The sequence below is a fragment of the Amphiprion ocellaris genome, chromosome 16 (assembly GCF_022539595.1).
Source record: "Amphiprion ocellaris isolate individual 3 ecotype Okinawa chromosome 16, ASM2253959v1, whole genome shotgun sequence".
NCBI lineage: Eukaryota > Metazoa > Chordata > Actinopteri > Pomacentridae > Amphiprion > Amphiprion ocellaris.
Genome location: NC_072781.1, coordinates 24711210 through 24728561, shown reverse-complemented (window position 1 = coordinate 24728561; position 17352 = coordinate 24711210). Strand labels below are relative to the sequence as shown.

The following is a 17352-nucleotide window of genomic DNA, read 5'->3' as shown; positions in this document are numbered from 1 at the left end:
TATTTATTGATTTATTTAGTACTGTTAACATATCAGAGTTCTGAGTGAATTTTTCTTAAGATAGACAAAGGCCATTTATTGATTACATATAGGCTCTTAAATGTTTATTAAAAACTAAAAAGCATTTTTAAAAAACAACTTAGGCATTTATTGAGTCACTAAAATACTGTAGAGTACAGACCACATCAGAATGATTATAAGCATCCTCTGGTAAATTAACAACCAGATACTGATGTCTCTCACCATATGGACTTCAGGAGATGACTGGGGGATGATAAACTGTGACCTACTGGTTGGGTTCTCTCTGTTCTCATGTTTCTTACATGTTTGTCCCTGACAGCTGGGTCCTAATGTTTTTTGAGCAACACACCATACTATGACGTTTTTACAATGATGGTTCTACTATGGAACCAGTTTGACATGTTCAGGTGTTCTTTGTGTGAAAACTCAGAGATTTCAGGGATCAGAAGGTGGTTTTCAACTTTCTTTATTAACTTTCTGCTTCAACTTGAAACTAAATTTCCTTCACTAAGCCAGCCCTCTGGACTTCCAGTAAGCTGTGTTCCTATTGGCTGTCCAGGTGGCTGCTTGGTGTTATCAGGAACACCTGAGCAGCTTGGTGTTATCAGGAACACCTGAGCAGCTCAGTGTCTTCCTGCTTTATTTAGCTGCAGACAAACATTTCCTCTGCTTCTCTTCACCACAGAACCGGGTTTGGCTCCATTGCTTTAGTTTGTTTTTTAGGCGTTGGCTTGCAGCTTCCAGCAGTAAAATCGTCTTTAATGTGTTTCTTGGCGTGTTTTAGGGCTTTGTAGTGGATAGTTGTCTTGGTAAATGTGGTTCTTTAGCCACAGTTAGCACATGGTGCTAATGTGTGCAGTGATTAGTGGATTTGGTACAGTTGAGTTGTGTCTTTATCTTGGCTGTAGTGAGTCTTTAGAGGTTTTTGGTCAGACACATTCTGTATTCTTGTTTGAGAACTGATGTTGATTGTCCAGAAGGTAAGAGTTCCTGTCCTGATTCTCTGTTCTCAGAGGTTCTCTGGTAGGCTGCAGGAGACTTTAGCGTTTGGGTTGTGCTAGTTTGGTTTTTGTATGGTTTCATTTGGACGACTATCTTGAGGCCCCTCCATGTGGTTTAGTGAGGTTTTCTGGAACAGTTCTACAAAGCAACCTGCAGCAGAAGAGACTTTGAGAGTTTTTAGGAAGTTCTGGAGAGCAGACTTTAGAGCAGCAGAAACATTTGTCAGCAGTTTGAGCAGGAGAAGGTGAGCTTCAGAGTAGAAATGAGAAGGAAACCTTCTTGACCCGTGTGGTGAGGTCCTGTACCAAGAGTTTGAGCAGGTTGTGAAGAGTCTGTAGTTCTTTGGTCTGAAAGCACAAGAAGAGTCGACTCATTAAAGGAGAAAACAGGAGATATTGTTGGTTCTTCTGTCGCTCTGCAGTTTCCTTAGACTGAATATCAAGTTTATATTTTAAATGATTTCCCATGTGAGCCCAAGAAGACTTCAATAAACTCCCTCCATCCCCTGAACACAACACATTTTATTACCATATTAAATCTTTTTTTTTGTTTTGTTTTTTTTAATGTTTTTGAGTTTTAATCATAGTTTTTTCTCTTTGCTTGTTTAATTTTGTCATCTTTGTAAAAGGTGCTAAACAAATAAAGTTGAATTGATAAACTGAATAATTGACTAACTCATGATTGTGACAACAGAAGTATTTTCATTGTGATTTAAGGGTTTATTTTATTTTTAAGGTTGGGGTTAAAATCTTGACAGAAAAAGAAGATTAAAGAAATAAACTACATAACAAAAAGCAATTAAATCAAACAAAAAAACTAATACAATAAAACTTTTAAAAAGTTTTATTATTAAAAAGATTTAAGAAATTTAAGATGTAATTTTCTAATTAAACATTTAATTTTTTATTAAATGTTTTGTCTTTTTAAAGGTTTAATAATCTAATTAAATGTTTTGCATTTTTTAAAATGTTTAATATTCTTTAATTTTATTTTTTAAATGTTTAATTATGGAAAATATTTTATCTGTAATTTTTAATATTTGTATTTTTAAAATTTTGTTTAATTTCATAATGACATGTATTGTATGTTGTTGAATTATCTAATTCAATATTTTGTCTGTTTAATAGAGTTAAACATTAAATACAATTAAATTATATGTACATATACCACCTTTTAATGTTTAGTTTTCTTTTTAAATGCTTCATTGTATTTTCTGTTTAATTCCTGTTTGAAGTTTTATTGTCTTTAAGATGTAATTTTCTAATTAAACATTTAATTTTTTAATTAAATGTTTTGTCTTTTTAAGGGTTTAATAATCTAATTAAATGTTTTGTCTTTTTAAAGGTTTAATGATCCAATTAAATGTTTTGCATTTTTAAAAATGTTTAACATTCTTCTTGTTTAATTGTATTTTTTAAATGTTTAATGGTGGAAAATACTTTATCTGTAATTTCTAATATTTGTATTTTAAAAATTTTGTTTAATTTCATAACGACGTGTATTGTATCATGTTGAATTATCTCATTCAATATTTTGTCTGTTTAATAGAGTTAAACATTAAATTACATTACATTCTATTAAACAGACAAAATATTGAATGAGATAATTCAACATGATACAATACACGTCGTTATGAAATTAAACAAAATTTTTAAAATACAAATATTAGAAATTACAGATAAAGTATTTTCCACCATTAAACATTTAAAAAATACAATTAAACAAGAAGAATGTTAAACATTTTTAAAAATGCAAAACATTTAATTGGATCATTAAACCTTTAAAAAGACAAAACATGGGTGCCCATATAGCTCAACGGGTTAAGCGGGTGACCCATGTACAGGGGCTGGTCCCTGACGCAGCGTCCCGGGTTCGAGTCCCGCTAGTGGCCCTTTGCTGCAAGTCTTCCCCCGACTCTTCTCCCCCGTTTCCTGTCTGTCTCTCACTACACCTCTCCAATAAAAAGACAAAACATTTAATTAAAAAATTATATGTTTAATTAGAAAATTATATCTTAAAGACAATAAAAGTTCAAATAGGAATTACACAGAAAATACAATGAAGGATTTAAAAAGAAAATTAAACATTAAAAGGTGGTAAAACATTTAAAAAGAAAAACCTTAAAGATTTAATCGAAACATTAACAGACTGTCTGAAGGTTCAAACTAACAGAGAACTACTCAAGAACTTTTAAGATTTCAGTCCTCAGACTGTGTGAAGGTTCAAACTAACAGAGAACTACTCAGGAACTTAGAAGATATCAGTCCTTGGACTGTCTGGAAGTTCAATCTAACAGAGAACTACTGTGGGATTTAGAAAATTTCAGCCCTCAGACTGTGTGAAAGCTCAGGTCCTGAGGACTCGGGAGGTCTGGAGGCTTTGAAAGTCTTGGAACTGAGGGTTCAACCCTCCAGCACAAAGGCTGAAGTCCAACCTCCTGAGAAAAACGATCGAGTCGAGACTCAAGTTAAAAAAAACTCGAAAATGGCAAAAAAATAGATGATAAATGCGCAAAAAAAAAAAGAAATAAGTATCTGAGTGAGTAGCTCAGGGGATAAGAAGAGAGATTACCAAGTGGAAGGTAGTAGGTTCAAGACCCACCACGGGCATTGTTCTTTGTCTTTGTCAGGATTTTGATAAAATTTAAGAAGGGTCTGGTCTTGAACCAGCGACCTGCAGCTGTACAGGTAAACCCTTAACTCACTGAGCTACAGATCAGAGGAAAAGAAGTAATTTCGTCGTCCCTTTGGCATCGTAGTTAATAAAGTGACCACATGGGTGGAGCCAAGGCGGAGTCTGGGTAGAGAGTACGCGGGGAGGTGGGTGGCGGCCTCCCCCCTCTACAGACCTGACCGTGAACACTGTCGACACCCACCTGAGGGAGACGCTGCCTAAGATCTCAAGGCTGCTTGGTCGTGGTCTTTCTGGCACGTACTCTTCCAAGATGAGCCGGGAAGTTTAACACTGATGGAATGACACCGGGTCTAAGCCGACAAACTTCCAATTCCTCCTCAACCCATAGTCTCTGGGAAACCTACATGGAGTAGGAAAAGTAGACAGAGAAGTAATTAAGTCTGTAGACAACATATTAAAAAGAAATCATGCTAATAAATTAAGTACAAATAACTGAATTCGCCAATATACTTGAGACCAGAGCTATTTAATTTGATAAGTATAACCTTGTTTAGTAACATTTCAATTATTTGAGAGCAGTCCTAAAGAACTGCCTGTAATCCCAATCATAAAATGGGTTTGGAGGAAGAACCTAGATGGTAATCTGGATATATATGAGTTAGGCTTTATAACTACTATTGGTAGTAATGGTGGTAGTAATAGCAATGTGACTACTACTAGTAGTAGTGGTAGGACACTACTGCTGCTGATACTGGCACTGCTACTACAACTTGTAATATTATTACAAATGCTGATACTACTTCTACGACTCTCACAGCTATTTATACTACTACTGCTTGTACTTTTAGTATTACTACTACTGCTTGTACAACTATACTACAGCTACTATTAATCGTCTGGTATTTGGTTGTCAAGCTGCTAGCTCGCATTAGTGTTTTGCTAGTGGCTAACTAGTTAGCTCTCATAGACTGGAAGCTCTCAACAAGATTTCATAATGAAAAAAGAGCCAAAAACTATTCTTACCTATGAAAAGTCATTCCAAGTTTCCTTGTCTCAATCGTACGACGTAGTGTGTAATTGTATGCAGCACAGTGAGCCGGCATACTTGTTTCCGTTTTCACACCGTTTACATCAACGGAATGCACTGAAACTTTGCCCCCACTAGCTGAGCCTCGCTGTAGCACGCAGCTCAAAGGGGCGTGTCCTATCTACTCATTCATATCTATGACAACAACGATGGCTGCACATAAGGACGCCTGACGTTGATTAGCTGCGTAAACACCATTATATACAGTCTATGGTAAATACGTATGTGAATCGCATCATTGGCTGCAGCAGCCAGTCACTGGTCACTCACTGACTCACACTGAAAAATAGCACAGAATGAATTGTTACGTGTTTATTTTATTTACAATTTAGGTTGGATTTTTTTTGTGCGCAGCGCAGATTTTCTGTGCGCGGAGACCGTGTCAGCAGTGCGCAATTGCGCACGCGCGCAGCTTAGAGGGAACAGTGGTCCCAAAACTGTTGATAAATTATTTCTCAATAAAACCTCATAACCAGTTACATAAGCACACCCTCTTTACTGACCTCTTTACCAATAAACCCCAAGACATACTTTGCCAAAATCCATAATAATCCATAAAATCTTTATTTACACCAGCCCCATGTGAAAATGACATCAGTCTGTATTTGTAGAGCATCTCATGAATGTAGCAGCACCGTTTAAATGTTTCATAACACAGAATATAAGCAAAGAGTATATAGGGATACAGACAAACATGGGAAATAAGAAACCGATCTTATCGAAGGAATTGATCATTCCAGTGACATGTAAGTCTGTATTCATGAGAAGTTGTTTGTTTTGAGTTGGAGAAAAGTAAAGAAAGTATAATACACATGGAACGCCGCCGAAAGCATTCCGCGCAAAATACGCATCATTTTTACAAGTCATGTGCTGCGCACTGCTAACGTACCACGTAACTTTTTCTGCGTACAGCATTTACATTGTTGGGAAGGAGGAGGAGGAGGAAGAGGAGAGAATGGAGGTCTTCTGCTGTCCTGGTACCCCAGCGAGAGGTAGAGGGACAGACCATCCTCCAGCCAGGAGACGCTGCAGCAGCCGCTCCACCAGCGAGCGCTCCGGGCCAGAGGCTGGAGAACTGATAAGGAACCTGACAGCTTACCTTCTCTGCCACATTTCCTGCCGAAAAGGAGGCCAGGTGTCCAGCCATCTCTGTCAGAATATGTGGACAGCCCTTCTCCATCAGACCTGTCCAAGTACTTGGACCAGGAGACCATTAAAATACTGTTTCTGATTCAACTCAGTAAAAACGATTTTCTTTTGTTTTCAAATGCACTTTTTATGGTCTGACCGTGGTTTTGTACATAAAATATGTGTCTTCATAAGTATCTGGCACACTTAGAAATTTGATTGCACTATTGTAAATAACTTGTTTTGATGTTGTCTCTTTGCAAATTTTGCAGTTTTGTTTATTTTCAGTTTTTTTTAACAGGTTACAAAATTGACCATATCTCAAAAAGCAAATTATGTACAGACTCCAAATAAATTTCCTGTGGTTCCAAAGGATATTGTGCAACTTTTTTACATTTACAAATTTGAGGGATACAGCTATGCAATTTCCGTATTTTGAAATATATGCGAAAAAAACAAAAACGATTTTCATTTTTAAGGTTTATTGCACTTTTAAACAATTTTTTGTAGTAGTTAAGACATAAGTCAATACATATTAAAATTTGGGATATCAGGGTTATTTTGATGTAAAGCAAATAAAAATACTCAAAAAAAATGGCACTACAGCATGTAAAAATGTAAAAATATGTCCTGGTGGACTTACACAATGGTGGGTCTTAAAGGGTTAATAAATACTGGATATTGAGCAAATATTATCGTTCAAATAAGGTCAAGAATAGTTAGTTTGGGGCTGCACAGTGGCTTGGTGGTTAGCACTTTCACCTTGCAGGTAGAAAATCCCCGGTTTGCATCCCGGCCTTCCTAGGATCTTTCTACATGGAGTTTGCATGTTCTCCCTGTGCATGTGTGGGTTTTCTCCAGGTACTCCAGCTTCCTCCCACAGTCCAAAAACATGCTGAGGTTAATGTCCGTGAATGTGATTGTTTGTCTCTATATGTAGTCCTGTGATAGACTGGTGATCTGTTCATGGTGTCCCTTGCCCTCATCCTAAATCAGCTGAAATAGACTCCAACCCCCACGACCCTAATGAGGATTAAGCGATGTATAGATAATGGATGGATGATTAATTTGGCTCAGATGCAGTTCAACATGTTGGCCAGGACCATCACAGTTAATACATAGTTCTGACAGTGGAGCACAGAGGTGGATGTGTGATGATGTGAGGGTGCATGGCTGCAGAGGGTGTTGGGGAGATGACATTTATAGATATCACTATGAATAGAGCAAAATACTGGCTGGCAAGATGACTTCCAGCCTGCAGAGGATTGACAGAAGAGGATAATTCCAGCGTGAGAAGCATCTGAATCACACGGATAAAATCACTGGAGTTTTAAAGAAGAAGAAAGCAAAAATGAACTGATCAAATATGTGACATGACCTGAATACAATAAAACACCTTTAAAGGGAAAGGGAGCAAAATAGCACAACCCACTCAGCAAAGAACAGCAACAAAAAATAGTCTGAAGAATTGCAGAACATTGCTTTAGAATTTTGTGTAACACTTGCATCCTTGACGCAGAGGAAAACTGAGTCTGTCATCAGAAATAAAGCTGAACATACAAAGTTCCTTAAAAGTGTTCTTACCATGGGGCCTGTATTTTTAATGTAGTAAATTTAAACTGTTGGTTTTTCCTTTTACAGGACAGCAAATGTGCTTCTTTTAAACTTAGAAGTAATGCAGTTACTGTAAGGTGGTACAAGTTAGAATCATTTGTCATTTCAGTGCGGCTACACAGGTGTATACTCTCCTGCTGTATATTTTAGGTTGCAGACTTGGTTCAAGGTTAAAGTTAAGGTTAGAGTAGGATACTGGGAAATGAAGTCAGTGTAATGTCATCTGAAGTAATGGACACACAACTGTGTGCGCATGTAGTTAATTCCTAAACTGTCAGATGCATCTTAGTCATTTATAGAACTATTGCAGCTAATGTCATGTAACTTGTAAGTGTAGTACTATCCATGAGATTCAGCAGGAAGCTTTATAAAAAGATATAGCAGATGGACCTTGAGTTAACAATTTTTAACTAAATAATGAATAAAGTCAAAAAGGAGCCATCAAGCTCAAAGAAAATTTAATGCAATTGCACAAAGATACCTGACATACACTCCAACTGTTTCAATGGAACCCTAGTGATTATAGAAGCTGTGACTAGGAAGCTGCAAATTTTAATCTACAGTCTAATTGGGAAAATACAACAGTGAGACAGAGTGAACTGCTTGTGTGTATCAAGAGTAATTTTTTTCTGCAGTGTTTTTAATGCAACACTGGTTCCCTCTTAGCTCCAGTGGGATGCTGGGTCCAGAGGCTGCATGGAGGCCAGTGAGAACATGGGAGAGGTGAGGCTGCTCCTCAGGGGGCCGTACCAGTCGTCATGCTGCCGCTGGGAGCTGGGCTGTGGGGCGGCACTGGGACAGGGGCACTGGCTGACCGGGCCTGGGTGGCGGGAGTACGGCCCAGACGGTGGCAGCATGGGGGACAGGCGGGGGATGTGAGGCAGGGGCTGGGGGTAGTACTGTCGAGCCATAGAGGACTGGACGTGCATCCCTCCCAGCAGCCCCCTGTGGCCCGACATCACACCCACTGGGACGACTTTGTGCGAGGCCCGCTCCTGCTTACGCTGTTTGGCTCTTCTGTTCTGAAACCACACCTGCTGAGACAAGAGCAGGGTGCAGAGAAGAACAATTAGTTATACCTTTCACAAGAAGGAACAGCTGGCAGTTTGATACAAGTCAGTATAGTGTAAATGTAGGGCTTGTAAACACTTTTGAAATGGAGCCAGTGAATGATATGTTATCCTGAAATCTCACCTTAACGCTACTTGCATTGCTCTTTTTCTAATTATTCTTATTTTATTTATTTGTGTCACTTTTTAGCATTTTAAATTCTGTTTCTATCTGAAGTAGCTATGGCTATGTGTTCTTTTATTTTAGGTATTTTAAGTGTCTGAAAATGAGGATTGTTCTTTGATATGTCCTCCAAGGTTTTAAATAAAATAAAATAAAATGAAGCGAATGAAAGCAGCTACTGTTTTCATGCCATTCAAGAAATGGTGTGCACATTTTTATGGAAAGTATGCAACTTCTTTTCTTACGCAGATATACTAACCCTTAATGGCCGAGCTTGATCGTATGTTAGGAACCTTATTGTACAATTTTATTTCAGCAGAACATGGTTACTTTTGGTTCCTAGAGCTTCCAAAAGTATAAGGGGAGGCAGATCATTTAGCCATCAGGCTGCTCTTCTGGTTCAAGAGGCAGACGCCCTCTCTGCTTTGAAGACGAGACTTAAAACTTTCCGTTATTGTGCAATACATAGTTAATGCAGACTCAAGTGACCCTGAACCATCGTTTAGTTGTGCTGCTACGGACCTAGACTGCTGTAAGCCATGGCATCTCCTTGTCCTTACAGTTTGAGTACTCTCCTACCAACACCTTTACTTAAAGTGCAAAACTAGGCAGTGCTTTTAATAGAAGACCGCACTAAAAGAACATTTAATGCAGCATTTGTCTAATATTTTATGTTTTAATTCAAATTACATGTTTTGTCCAGTAAACCAAAAAACAAACCCCAAGGCATTTGTTAAAAACAAAATAATCATCATATTGTAGGTATCCATTTCTATAGGGCATCATCATTTTTTTTATTTTTACTTTTATTGTGCTACATTATTAGCATTTTTGTAAACTGGCCAAATTTAGTCATGGTGATCCTAATAATTTACAATAGCGGAGCATATACACTACCATTCAAAAGTTTGGCGTCATTTAGAAATGTCCCTATTATTGAAAGCAAGCAGTTTTTTTCAACAAAGATGACATTAAATTAATAAGAAATACAGTCTAGACATTGTTAATGTGGTAAATGAGTATTCTAGATGGAAATGGCTGATTTTTAATGGAATATCTCCATAGGGCTACAGAGGAACATTTGCAGCAACCATCACTCCTGTGTTCTAATGCTACATTGTGTTAGCTACTGGTGTTGAAAGGCTAACTGGTGATTAGAAAACCCTTGTGCAATTATGTTAGCACATGAATAAAGGTGTGAAATTGCCTCGGTGACCCCAAACTTTGGAACCGTAGTGTATCTTAATGATGCTGAATTCCATTTGGACGCCTCTGGTTTAAAGTCCTGGTATTGGTCATGCTGCCTCACTGTGCTGTTCTGTTCTTTCCCTGCTTTGAAAAAGGCTCACAACAAATGGAAGTTGAATTATCCATAAAATAACTAACTCTTTTCTAAATTTAAAGTTGCACACCTCAGCTGCAAAAACCTCACAATGCAAGAGAAATGCTTGAAGGCTGAGGTCTGTCCCACCTGTATGCGAGCCTCATTCAGTTTGGTGATGCGAGCCAGCTCCTCTCTGTAGTAGATGTCAGGGTACTGGTTTTGTCCAAAAGCCACTTCCAGCTGTTCCAGCTGCTTGTGGCTGAAGGTGGTGCGGTGGCGTCTCCTGGCTGGGGACGGGTAGGCCCTGGTCCGCCTGCTGAGGCCTGTAGGCATGGAGGCCTCACACAATGCCCCCTTCCTCACCGACTCTCCTATATCTGTTTTCAGGAGCGAGAAAAAAATAAGTGGTATGAGGCTGTGCATGGATGCTGAAAGACCTTCACCGTTTAGAAAACAATTCTCCAGCTCCTATTTCCTCTCTTCCTTGGCATGATACAAAAAAAAAGTGGTCTTAGCGTGTAAGAGCGCAATTCACCAATGACTGTTTGAAAAAAGAAGGATTACACCGACTTTGTGGTTCCCACTGCCATCAGGCAACCTGAGAGCCAGAGAGCTTTAGCTGCCAAACACAAGCTCGTGAGAAAGAGATACCAGAAACTGGGGGATTTGACCAAGATTATAACCACAATCGCTAACAGAGTGACTAATCTGTCAAAACGGTGGACTGGGTTGACCTTGTCTGTTCCTGTCATTGTTGTTGGAGGAGACACAGAAGACAAAAATTGGATGACTGGTGTTCAAACTGTGTGCATCATGACAAGAACTGCTTTTTCTTCTTAATTATTATTATTAATATTTAGATTCTTATAAATAAGAATTTCATTTAATTGCATGTTAGAAAGTACAAAGCTTTGGAAATACAGATATTCTGAGTTGGTATTTAGCATATTCAAATGTTGTAAACAGGTTTTACACCACCATGCTCCATCTTAACTTCGGACTATCGGACGGTAAAAGAAAAAAATAAATTTAACAATTCATTCATAAGAAACCTTACCGAGAACATGCATGAGCAATGAAAAAAAGACAGGGAAGTAACATTTTATTGCAAGCCTGCCAGTTGCTGCAGTTGCAACTGTGGATGATATGATTTCCATGAACAAAGAATACTATTTCTACATGTAAAGTAGTTTTGCTGCCAGTTTACAATAAATTTACAGTATCGTTTATTGGTATAATTTAGATACCAACAAAATACCTACTGGTTCCTCCCTGAATGCACATACAGTGGATGAAAACACGACTCTAACTTTTAAAATTAGACTGAAAATGCCCGGCTGCGTTATAAAGTGTGACCTTTTCTTTCCACTCACCTGCACTGGAGCTGACAGTAACCATGTCAGAGTAAATGTCTGAGCAGTCCTGGAGGCTCCTCACCGTGTTTAGTGCTACCTTTACCTGGGCCATTACTGCAGCTCTGATCGCCCCACATAGACGCAGCTGCACATAAAGTCACACCTCCCACCCTTCTGGTTCATCTTCACCTATGTGGAGGCCAATGGAGTTCATACTGCAGAGGGCACCACACGTTTCTGTTGGTCTGATACCACTGAAATCGGAATTGCAAACTTAACTTACAAGAATAGTGCTTTTCTAATGTAGGTTACAACGAATGTTCAACTCTTGTCCCTATTTTACCTTTCATACGCGCACACACACACACACACACACACACACACACACACACACACACACACACACACACACACACACACACACACACACACACACACACACACACACACACTGTAAAACCATGGTGGAAATGGTTAATGGTGATTTTATGCTTGAACAAATGACACTTGGTAAAAATACAGTTTTGTCCTGTTTGTTTAAGGGCAAATTTGTTAATTTTTCTGTGATTTTACTAGTTATAATTTATAACTTAAGGGAAAAGGGTAAAATCTGTAAATTAACAGATGATTGTTGGAAATAATTAAAGCTAAAAACTTTTTCATTCTTAATATACCACAATACACTGCAGACATAGACCTAGAATAAAATGCTCACCACAAAATACATTAATTGTGTTGTGTGAGAGCAAAATCTACAAATTAGCAAAACTACAGCTAGAGCTCCAGTTTGCTGCTATGCAGCCTTTTAGCCTTGTTATGGAAGATTTAATATCTGTTAGTAAGTATACACTATCAGTCAAAAGTTTGGACACATCTTCTCATTCAATGATTTTTATTTAATTATTTTTTACATTTTAGATTAATACTGAAGACATCAAAACTATAAAAGAATACAAATGGAATTATGTTGTAAACAAAAGAAAGTGTTAATCTTCAGTATTATTAGAAAATAATACAAATAAATAAAAAGCATTGAATGAGGAGCGTCCAAACTTTTGACTGGTAGTGTATCTGTAAGTTCAGTGAATGATGTTACTCTGTTACTGTCTTATCATTTCATTTGGAAGGAGGCTCTGGGGCCTGTTGCAATAAAAGACTTAAATGAGGAAACAAAAATGACTGAAGTTCTCAAAGCGAAGTCAACCGCATGTTTTCAGAATGTGACAGTGATGCCACCGGTCTGACCTTTCATCCATTCCTGTCAGATCCTGACTGTAGAAGATGTCTAATAGTTGATTGTGTTGCTCCAGCTGATGCTTTATTGTTTTACAACATCAAAAATGAGAGACAGTCATAGAGTGCTTAAATAACAGGGTAGCTTATGTAGGTGTGCAGTGTCTGATTAATTTGAAACAACTAAGCTTGGCCTTGTACCGTCTTTGAAATCTTCCTCACATGTTCATCAAATTTGAGTTGTGGATCTTATATTATTCTTAACAAATGGAAATCTCTTTCTTCCTCTACTTCTCGATTTCTTGTTCATCTTGATCATAAAATCTTCAAGTGGGCCTTGTGAATAACAGAGAAGCATATGAACAATGTTTTGTTTTGGCTTGATCTTTTCTAATTCCTTACAACATGATTATGTTGCAGCTACTAATGGACATCATTAAAGTATCCAGTTAAGATCTCTGATGCCTATTAACTGCATATACGATCATCGGTGCCTCCCTCCCGGCTCTCCAGGACATCTAGCAGGAACGCTGCGTACGCAGGGTCACCCCCCTCCATCATGAAGGACCCCTCCCACCCCTCATATGGACTGTTTGTTTCCCTCCCATCAGGAAAGAACCTGTGCAACATCAGAACCCACACATCAAGGTTCTGCAGCAGCTTCTTTCCACAGACAGCCAGACTGTTGAACACCCGGCAGCTACAACACACATAGACCCACACACACACCCCTCACCTCCAAACTCAAAAATACACACAATGCACAATATATATGTACACAACTACTGCAGACTGTTCCACTGTTTTATGTGTGATTACATACCTACCATGTTTATTACCACTTGCACTGTATTATTTATTATTTACACTGTATCACAGACATGTATGATCTATACCATGTTTAGCTGCCACTTACGCTGCACTATGTAGAATTATATTCTATTCTATGTATAATTGTCACCTACACTATGCTACGCATAATTACGATAACTGATCATTCAGGACTCACGTACATTATACTGTGCATAACAACAGATCACTGCAGTAGCATTAATTTCACCTATTGTCACCCCAGTAGCGAGTATGATTATGTCTGATGTATGCTTATGTTTTTTAGTTCAGTCTTTTATAATGTACCTTATATTTATTTTTTTTATAGTATCAACACTTTTATTTCTGCACTGTGAAATTGATGAGAAAAATGATGAGAAAAAAAATTCATTTAACTGTGTACTATGCACGTTGCTGAATGACAATAAAGCTGAAGTTGAATTTTACTCAATTTTGTTCTGATAGCTTCTTGCTATAAAATTTAACTTATCTGAGAGACTAACTTGAGACTCAATGTCTCAGCTGTTGGTGAACACACATACAAGGGACAGAAGTCTTTCAGACTACACTGGGGACATAGACAAAGCAGAAAATATCTAATGTTACAGATTTTATGTATTTATGTATTTATTTATTATTTAAAGGTAATTTTCCAGGTTTCTGCTTTGGCTGGTGCGATTTAATAACCCATGTGACCACCAGGTGGCCCTGTTATGTCAGCATGTGGCAAAGTGAAAACAAATGAAAAAAGTGTGTGTGTGTGTGTGTGTGTGTGTGTGTGTGTGTGTGTGTGTGTGTGTGTGCGTGTGTGTGTGTGTGTGTGTGTGCTCCTCCTCAGTCCTCCACAAGCATACAGTCCCCCTCAGGTGAGCTGCTGCCTTTCACTCTGTCAGATGGATTAACTCAGCTGAACTCCTGTGTAACCTCCCAGGACCCCGTCTGTTATCCACACATCCCATGATGCTGAACTCAATCCAGGCCAGAGCGGAGGAATGGCCCTCATACACTTTGTGTGATACTAGGAAGACACCCACTAAAGTCCCACTTAGCACTGAGTCATAACAGGACAGCACGGAAAGCAGCTCACATAGCTGGAGGGAGGCAGCTGGTTTTTTATCAGGGTTCAAATGAGACAGTAATTAATCATGCGCTATATTTGTTGAACAATGCTATTTGCTTGTGTGTGTGTATCCATATAGTGGCAGCAGTACGTAGTTACTGGACATGTTGAGCACACACAGCTTATGCAAAGATGGCTGGTACTATATCAGATTAGATTTTCTCATTCAGATGCTTTATCAAAGTAATCTACCGACAAAAGAATGTAAAAGTACTCCATTACAAGTAAAAGTTCAGTATGAAAACTCCTACTCAACTAAATTATTACTCGTAAAATGTAGATGAAGTATTAATGGAAAAGTACTCTGATTGATACATTGTTATATATGACATCATTATATTATTAAAAATGAAGCAGTGCGTCAGCAGCTTGTTGCGGCTGCTGCAGGTTTGAACTAGCTTGCATCCGGTTTTATATAAGGAAACAGAAGATAAATCTGAGTTCCTATCAGATGATTAATGGGAGAGGAAAGGAGAAGATCAAAGTTCTGAAACACAGATGTGGTTTCAATATTTCTCTAGTCTTTGATTTTATTGCTGAGATATCATTAGAACATTTTTTGAAATTAAACCATGTGAGAAATTTGGAGGGAATAAACGCTGTTTGTTGAAGCTGTCGCCAAATCCGAGACATCTGAAATACACAGCACTACACAGTGCTCTTTGTAAGAGGCCACAAATGTTGGAAACCACTGGTTTAATCTTTAACAATGTGTTGTATTTCAGAAATCACTTTAAAAAATCTATATCATAACAGTAACTAAAGCTGTCAGATAAATGTAGTGGAGTAGTAAGGGCAACATCCATCCATCCATCCATCATCTATACACCACTTAATTCTCATTAGGGTCATAGGGGGCTGGAGTCTATCCCAGCTGACTTGGGGCAAAGGCAGGAGACACCCTGGACAGGTCATCAGTCTGTTGCAGGGCTACATATAGTAAGGAAAACATTTCCCTCTGAAAATGTACTTGAGTAAAGTACAAGTACCTTAATGTTCTTCTTAAGTCCAGCACTTGAGTAAATATCCTAACTTTCCACCACTACTTAAAGTAATAGTGTGTGTTTGAAAGTTGAATTCACTACTTCTTCTGTAATATAAAAAGGCATTTGACCTGAGCGATACATGGGACTCCCAAGAACCAGTAAATCACAAGTTCAAATGCAGACTGGAAATGTGTCACACTGATACAGTAGATTGTAGCTCCGTCCAACCAGGACCCTCGCCAGGAAAGTGTAATAGACAAAACACAGTGATTGAATGACCCACTGTAGAAGCAGGCCCACAGGATCATCTATTGCACATGAATTCTCTGGTTGAATTGATAAATAACCCTTGAGACTGAACCAACTTTACTGTTAGATTCCCTGAGAAAGTCCCTCGCCTTGTTTTGGGCTCACTGCACAGAACAATTTGATTCCTTGTGACATGCTGTCTGCCAGGGCCAAGTCCTGTGTGTCCTGGAAGAGCTGAGCTTCATCCTGCCTGTATTGTGTGTGTGTGTGTGTGTGTGTGTGTGTGTGTGTGTGTGTGTGTGTGTGTGTGTGTGTGTGTGTGTGTGTGTGTGTGTGTGTGTGTGTGTGTGTGCGGCTGCCAAGTCCTGTACAGATCCCATATTCGGCTCACATGTTTCCTGTCCCAGACTACGACCAAGCCACAACCCCCTCAGAGTCTGTCTGTGTGTTCTGTTGGTACCTTCACTTCTCCTCATCTCAATAATACCTACAATTTCTAAGAAAACAAACACAAAATTGGCTAAAAATTCATTCACTTTTTAAATATTTTGCTGCAAAGGTAAAGGCTTTTCATTGCAAAATGAAGTTGCCTAATCTATGGACTACTTTGCACTTGTTAGAGGAAAACAGCTGCTGTGGTTTGCTTTAATGTATGGAATTTTTATATCTCCAAATCAAGACCATATTTCAAAGAAACCCCAGACTTCCTGTCTAAAAGCGGCTGTTACCACGTGTCCTCCTCTTTCCTGCAGATGTTGGTCTTCAGGAGTTTAGTTTAATGCACATAAAGATGAACATAAGAATAATGGAACTGAGGTAATATTTGAACTGGTTGCTTATTATGCTTGTGATGATGCTTGTAATTATACCAAACCTCCTTTCTCCAGGTTTACCGAGTAATGTATCATTTTCAGTGATGCATAACATTACTGCATGCACCTAAAATGGGTCAGGATGACTAACTTATAAATAAATGATATTTGACACGGTTTACCTCACACCTATATAATGATTTAGTATCTCCTAACCCACTGTTCTGGTTTCAGTGTCTGTGATTTTTATGTTTCAATGAAAAAATAATGAAAAAAAAAACCTTGATGTGACTCACTGTGCAAAATCATCAAGCTATGGAAAAGTGACTTCTAAGTCTTTTTCGGGACTTGATCTTGGATCTTGTGATTCTGTTTTTTCTTGAATATTTTTTTCTGCATTTTGTTGTAAGACAACAACTCCAAATAGTAAACAGTCAAAGTTAGCGACATGCTTATGAACATAGTGGAGCCTGTAGCAGCTAAAGAGACAGATATTTCTCTCAGTTGGTGCTCAAGACCGAAACAAGATGGAATATTGGACTCACATTCACCCTCCTTTCACACCTCTCAAGTCTCTTCTTTAAACGCTCTTTTAAAACACTTACATTTTCTGATTTGATTTGAATTTCAATTTCTTTTGAACTGTCTTTTCTTTTTTAAATAAGGAACATAGATGTTACCTTTTCCAGCATTGTGTTGGTTTTTATACACCAAAGTGTGTTT

General features: G+C 38.3%; 1 protein-coding gene and 1 long non-coding RNA gene across 2 annotated transcripts; both read right to left on the bottom strand.

Annotated features, from left to right (window-relative positions):
* LOC129350845 (uncharacterized) lies at positions 1-4853 on the bottom strand. Its single transcript, XR_008604405.1, has 3 exons — positions 4681-4853; positions 3899-4057; positions 1-1370 (listed from the first exon to the last, which is right to left on the bottom strand). It is a non-coding gene; the product is annotated as an uncharacterized LOC129350845 (long non-coding RNA).
* Positions 4854-7572: 2719 nt separating this feature from the next.
* prop1 (PROP paired-like homeobox 1) lies at positions 7573-11655 on the bottom strand. Its single transcript, XM_023278382.3, has 3 exons — positions 11417-11655; positions 10191-10420; positions 7573-8520 (listed from the first exon to the last, which is right to left on the bottom strand). The coding sequence occupies exons 1-3, from the start codon at positions 11508-11510 to the stop codon at positions 8149-8151; spliced, it is 696 nt and encodes a 231-aa protein (XP_023134150.1). The 5' UTR covers positions 11511-11655; the 3' UTR covers positions 7573-8148.
* Between the last annotated feature and the right edge of the window lie 5697 nt (positions 11656-17352).

What these genes read in the sequence shown, in the direction of transcription:
- prop1 (XM_023278382.3), bottom strand. Translation starts at nt 11,510, where the DNA reads ATGGCCCAGGTAAAGGTAGCACTAAACACGGTGAGGAGCCTCCAGGAC. An exon ending in TACTGTCAGCTCCAGTGCAG is followed by an intron (nt 10,421 to 11,416) that starts GTGAGTGGAAAG and finishes TCCTGAAAACAG; the next exon opens with ATATAGGAGAGTCGGTGAGG. An exon ending in TGAATGAGGCTCGCATACAG is followed by an intron (nt 8,521 to 10,190) that starts GTGGGACAGACC and finishes TTGTCTCAGCAG; the next exon opens with GTGTGGTTTCAGAACAGAAG.